We start from the raw sequence: 6,782 nt of genomic DNA, 5'->3' as shown, positions 1-6,782 counted from the left end.
CTGATGTCCTTTATTAAATGCCTTTTAATTCAGCTAGAAATTAAGCATTCGTTGTCAAAACTGTAGTGTATTTAAAAAAATAATTGGTCAATTCCCTTTTTGTATATTGCAACATGTTTATATTGAAGAATCTAATTGTAACACAATGACTGATAAAATCCCTATAACGTGTATTTAATGTGAAGAAAAAACTAGAAAGAATTTAGTTTTTATTGCAAACTTTAAAAAAACGTTTTGCGCACATTTATCGCTCCATCCCATCTGTACAAGTACTAAATGATAGGCAGATTAGATAGATAGACAAGCAGGCAGACAGACAGATAATAGATAGATAGATAGATAATGATGATGATGATAGATAGATAGATAGATAGATAGATAGATAGATAGATAGATAACACTTTGAAGACACGATGAGACAGTCAGGACACATACCATTTCCCTTCCCTCTGCTTCCATTCAGTAACGCTTCCAAATAAAGTAATTTATCACAAGTAAATTATCCGTACAATGATTTGCTCAAAGTCAGTGGATAGCATGCTATGATTAAAACTCATACTTTCTTACTTTCGAACAATAGAACACTAATAAATAAAACCCTCATAGGAATTTGTAAATGTATAATGCAAAGCAAAAATAAATGAATGATTGCATTTCTACCAGTTTTAAGTACTAAATATATATGTATGTATGTATATATGCAAAACCATGTAAGTATATGTGTGTGTGTGTGTGTGTAAGTATGTATGTAAAGCTGCAGCCCTGTAGGATGAGTTAGATAGGAATAACTACTTGCCTGTTTGGCAGTGGGATCCGCCCCGGGTCCCTCCATACAATGTTATTTGAGAAAGCAAAGTGTTTGACACAGTACAGGAAAGGATTAGCCAATGGGAAGTGGGCAATGCGATCAGTAGCCAATGGCAAGATGTACATTGTTGTCAAACTCTGTGTAATGAGTAGGCAGAGAGCAGCGAGTGGGAGACACAGGAGTTGCGCTGAGAGTGAGTGGAACTTAGTGCCGGACTGCCCTGTGCCTCTCACTGTCGCTGCGGCCGGACCTGCTGCCTGGCATCGGATCTCTCACCTCTCCGGGGAAGTCGCTGGTCTGACAGCCCAACCGGCAGCCTCTACACCTGGGTGCAGTTTATCAGTTTATGTGGGAGAGGTGTGTGCCTGTGGGGGAGACCAGGCTGTGGGTCGGGGGTGAGTGGCCTGAGGGGAGTCGGGGCTAGAGAGTAAGCTGTGTGGGTGAAAGGTACTGAGGGCAAGTTCTGCGCTAATCTATTCTGTCGGATTGGGATACAAATCTATTGGCCCTAATGAGATAATCTGTTGGTACCTGACTGAATGGAAAGGGCACAGGTTTAGGCGGGCACAAGGGCAGTCTATGGGATTGTGTAGAAAAAAACCCAAACAGCTCACCTTACATTTCTTTAGAACTTAATTTACTGCTGTTTCTTGGGGATTTAAGTTTAGTGCCAGTCTGTGTATAGTGCAGACCAGTAAGGCTGGAGCTTTTGCCTTTTGCCATCCCCTGTGTCACTGGGTGAGTGGGTGAGTGGGTAAGGCTGGGGCACCGGGTTATATAGAGGGGCCAGTACACCTGGGTGAGTGGGTAAGGCTGGGGCACCGGGTTATATAGAGGGGCCAGTACACCTGGGTGAGTGGGTAAGGCTGGGGCACCGGGTTATATAGAGGGGCCAGTACACCTGTCATTCATTATAAAGATTATAGGGGGATAGAGTGTAGTAAATCAATTCTAGAATGGAACTGAATGGACCCCCAGTTTCCCAGCTTCCTCAGACCGCAACTTCTACCGCATCACTTCCAGTCACAGTGGCCGGTACTCTCCTACGAGGCCCCCAGCTGCTGCTCCGAGCCGCAGAGAAGTATCCCCGTACCCCCAAGTGCGCCCGCTGCAGGAATCACGGGGTAGTGTCTGCGCTCAAGGGCCACAAGCGCTACTGCCGCTGGAAAGACTGTATGTGCGCAAAGTGTACGCTGATCGCGGAGCGCCAGAGGGTTATGGCCGCGCAAGTTGCGCTACGCAGGCAGCAAGCCCAGGAGGAGAATGAGGCCCGAGAGCTGCAGCTTCTCTATGGAACTGCTGAAGGATTGGCACTGGCGGCAGCCAATGGCATCATCCCACCCCGGCCAGCCTACGAGGTCTTCGGATCGGTGTGTACAGAGGGAGGAACAGGTAAGGGCCGAGTAACGTCTTCTTTTCTCTAATTTCCAGAAATACCCCAGCAAGCACCCATAGTGTGTGCTCTAACTACTGTCCTGCACTTCTACCCCACATACATATCTACTTTGGGGCCAGCCATGTGGCTTTGCCCAAACAATACTTGATACCAGTTGCCCCTAGGGGGTGTGGGTGAAGGACCAGGACTCGAATCAATGTATGTGTCCGCCTGCCCCATAACCTCCTTGGGATCGAATCAATGTATGTGTCCGCCTGCCCCATAACCTCCTTGGGATCGAATCAATGTATGTGTCCGCCTGCCCCATAACCTCCTTGGGATCGAATCAATGTATGTGTCCGCCTGCCCCATAACCTCCTTGGGATCGAATCAATGTATGTGTCCGCCTGCCCCATAACCTCCTTGGGATTGAAGGGATTTAAAGGAACAGTAACACCAAAAAATGATAGAGCTTTAAAGTAACAAAAATATAATGCACTGTTGCCCTGCACTGGTAAAACTGGTGTGTTTGCTACAGTAACACTACTATAATTTATATAATAAGCTGCTGTGTAGCCCCAGGGGCAGCCATTCAAGCTGGAAAAAAGGAGAAAAGACACAGGTTACATAGCAGATAACAGATACGTTCTGTAGAATACAACAGTGTTTTATCTGTTATCTGCTATGTGCCTGTGCCTTTTCTCCTTTGAATGGCTGCCCCCTTGGCTACATAGCAGCTTATTTATATAAATTATAGTAGACTTTCTGAAGTAAACACACAACTTTTACCAGTGCAGGGCAGCAGCACATTATATTTCAGTTACTTTTATACACTTTCATTTTTTGGTGTTACTGTTCCTTTAAGACTTTATGTCAGTGACTGCTGCAGTCTCTGTTTTGCGTGATTTGTTACAGTGACTAATATAAGTGTATATATAGATAGAGACCGGGGCAGAACACTCTTTGTACTTTTGTCCTAATTACAGATTGCTTATTATTACTTTTATTAACATGTGTTTCTAAAGCGCTAATATTGTATGTATCAAATATCAAAATTCCATACAAAACATATAAGTTTCCCGGTCACTATCGTTTATAACTTTGATTCATTAAAAATGATATCGTTAAATAACACATAAATAGATTAGATAGATAGATAAATGATAGATAATATAGACTATAGATAGATGTTTAGATAGATCGATAAAATAAACTCAATTTATTTTTCGATAGGTTTCCCACATCCCATATAGGTGTATCCTAAAGACGTATAATATTACCTTATCGATCATTATTAAACAGAAGCATATATTATTAGGAATACTTTGTCTATTCTTGGCATCGCGTTTTCCTTGGGGCACTACTGTTTGCAGGTCTGGCATACATGATTAAGACTATATGCGATTATTTTTTTTAGTAGCGATTCGATCGCATAATTAAAGTAAATTTTTGTAGCCCTTGTTTGAAGTTAAGTTTTGTAGCACTACTTTAGTTCTGGTTGGCGATTCGATGCTACAATGATTTCACTATCTGCATGTATTTTGTCAGCTCTACTCCGACTCCGTGATAAATTACATGCCCCAAAGATATAAAAAATACTTCTGGTTAGTCGCACACCACAGCCGATACCAGTATTTGCCCCTTATTCCATTTCGAATAAATAAAGCCGCAGATCTTTGATTTCACTGCCGGAGTTGCGCCGCTGCGAACCAATTGCCCAATTGTATCGCACGGAGAAATCGCTGACTCTCTTTTTAACATTTCATATGGCGCAGAATAAAAAAAAAACGAACACAACGAATTTTTATTTCTATCTTTATATAGATAAAAAGAAAATAGAATTGTTAGTAAAGTGTGAAACGTTCGATCTTAAAATACCAATACTTATGTCCCTTAGGTCCTGCCTGAAGTTGGGGAAGGCTATCTTTCCTTATTTATTACCGAGATTATTCCCACTGAGAGACTGTGAGACTGTTCCCACTGAGGGTCTGTGTCAGTGCTGCAGGGGCAGAACCTTTGCCTGGTGCAATAGAGAATCAGCAGAGAAGCTGTTACCAAATGTGGGAACATTAGGAAACTCCACTTTGCTCCAAATATTTCTTGCTTTTTTTGGGAAGGGACTACTACAGCCACCTATGTGTACACTGAGGAAAGATATTGTCAATAACTTTTGTATTTAAGTTTCCCAGTTTGCAGCCTGCAACTTTACTGAAACCAAGATTCCTTAAAAGCTAAATATTATGAGGGGTAGAGGGATAGTTCAGTAGCAGCTGGAGACCTGCAAGTTATATTATAAATAACTAAGCCCAACACAAGGTATTTTGTTCCAAGGAAACCCTATTAATATGGTACATTTAAACATTATTCCGTCCCCGATACTTATCCCCCATCTGTAGGTATCAGGCCCTTTATTCTGTATCACTGACCTTCTCCTTTTTCATTCTCCTTCAGATTCAAAGATTCAGAAGTTCGACTTGTTCCCTAAAAGCCTCATCCCCAGATCTGTGACTCCTCAACTGTCTTCTGGGGGAAAACCAGTGTCCCCAGACAGTGAATCGGTGTCAGGCAGTGCACCAGGTGCCTCATCCCCTGAAGCACGGCCTGGTTCTGGCTCGGAAAATGGGGATGGGGAGTCCTTGCTCAGTTCCCCCATCTCTAAGGCACTCAAAGAAGGAGAGGAGAGCCCAAGCTCAATTAGCCCCCTGGGCTCAGAATCTGGATCTGATGCTGAAAAAGATGAGCAGGATCCCAGTTCTTCCTCCTCAGCCAGGCAGAGGACCCCCATAGACATCCTGACCAGGGTCTTCCCTGCTCAGAAGAGGAGCGTTCTGGAACTGGTGCTGCAGGGCTGTGGGGGAGATGTGGTTCAAGCAATTGAACAGATACTAAACAACAGGGGACAGGATAAGAGTGAAGAGACCTGGTCAAGAGATGGAGCCCTCCCAAGTATTCAGCCATCAGTGTCCTCCACACACAGACCCCTTATTGCTGGAGCCCTTACTCCTGCTATTGGCACATTAGGGAGCAGGTCTGCATTCTCCCCTTTACAACCCAATGGCGCACACTTTGGCACTGAGGCTAATGCATACCAGCTTGGTGGGCACCTTGGGTTAAACCCACTGAGGTTAGCCTATTCTGCGCACAGTAGAGGACTTGCTTTCATGGCCCCTTACTCAACAGCTGGTTTCATGCCTACCCTTGGCTTTCGCCCACCCATGGACTACGCCTTCAGTGACCTTATGAGGGACAGGGCCAATGTTCACAAGGACCAGGTATACACTAATGGACTCTATGGGCCAGTGGTCAATAATAATGCTGAAAAACAATGAATTCTTTATATAAGGACCTGAAAAACCTGTGGCTTGCAGGCTCAGATTCTGATTTTAGGGTATTTCCATGGGTTTGGATAACAAATGTCATAAAGTCTTAAGAACATCTCAAGTAATCAAGAAGTCTGAAGCCCAGTCTGGAGAATGAACTAGTTAGGTAGAGCACTGTAAAGACATTCCTATTCTCTGCAAGGCAACGTGATGCTTTCTGGATTTTTGGAGGACATGGAAATTCCTAAATCATTATAAAATACAAACTGCACTTTTTCTGTTAATAAAAGGGGTGACGTTATTTCTGCTTAAGGATATAAGCACGGACACAAGTCCCAATCCATTGTGATATTATAAATATATACATATATAAATATATAGACTTCTAATGTTATGAGCTGGGATTCTAAGTTATTCTTGTACATTGGCATTGAACCCTTTCTCATGATAACAAGGAGCCCTGTTATGGCACGCTACAAGTGCAACAGGGTGCAGCAGCATAGACTGCTCTGTGTGTACAGATGTGGGTAGGAATGGGGGGGGGGCAGCATTCAGATCCCCCTTTATTTGGTGAATTTCAAACCATTGCTGTTGGTTTAATTGTTTAGAAAATTGTTAACACCTTTATGTGACCGTTCCCTAAGCATTAGAAATAAATGTTATTTTCTAAAACGGGTGTGATTGTATCTCTAACAGTGAAACCTGTCTAGCCACACGCTCGCTCAATATATCCATGAATATATTCTGCTCTGTGCACAGAATTACAGTTACAAGGAATGCTGGTCATACGCTTCTGTTTAGGAAGGGGTTAAACATAAAAATGGCCTTTCACAGCCTTTGTTTAAAGACTTCCACTCACTCACATTTAATGACAAACACCTCCACACAGAATGATAAAGTAGGGCATTATAACTTGCAGATTTAATTTATATAGGAGGAAATACCAATGAATGCCTCTAAGCTGTAGATATAGATCTTATGATATTCTCTTTTCCATGCAATATGAAATCTATTATCTAGAAGCCCATTATCCAGAAAGCTCCAAAAACAGGAATGCAAGTTTCCATAGAGTGCTGTTTAAGCAAACATTTCCTATTTTTGATTTTCCTTTTTTCTCTGTAATAATAAAACAGTACTTTGTAATTGGTGGGAACTAAGCTGCATAAATCCTTACTGGTGACAAAACAATAGCAGTTTTTTTTTAAGGTTTACATGTTTTTGGTAGGCGTAAGGAATTGTACTCCTAATTATGGAAGGATCCCTTATTCAGAAAACCTCA

The 6,782-nt window shown here is 42.5% G+C and overlaps 1 protein-coding gene across 2 annotated transcripts; it reads left to right on the top strand.

The window, feature by feature from the left end:
• The first annotated feature begins 898 nt into the window (after nucleotides 1-898).
• Nucleotides 899-6,175, top strand: dmrta2 (DMRT like family A2). Of its 2 annotated transcripts, NM_001103073.1 has the most exon segments (3): nucleotides 1,056-1,567; nucleotides 1,674-2,200; nucleotides 4,635-6,175. In NM_001103073.1, coding segments are annotated over 2 exon segments (1,314 nt in total). In that variant the 5' UTR covers nucleotides 1,056-1,567; nucleotides 1,674-1,764; the 3' UTR covers nucleotides 5,513-6,175.
• The last annotated feature ends 607 nt before the right edge of the window (nucleotides 6,176-6,782 follow it).

Source organism: Xenopus tropicalis, chromosome 4, assembly GCF_000004195.4.
Source record: "Xenopus tropicalis strain Nigerian chromosome 4, UCB_Xtro_10.0, whole genome shotgun sequence".
Classification (NCBI taxonomy): Eukaryota; Metazoa; Chordata; class Amphibia; order Anura; family Pipidae; genus Xenopus; species Xenopus tropicalis.
This window is presented reverse-complemented; position numbering and strand designations above follow the sequence as displayed.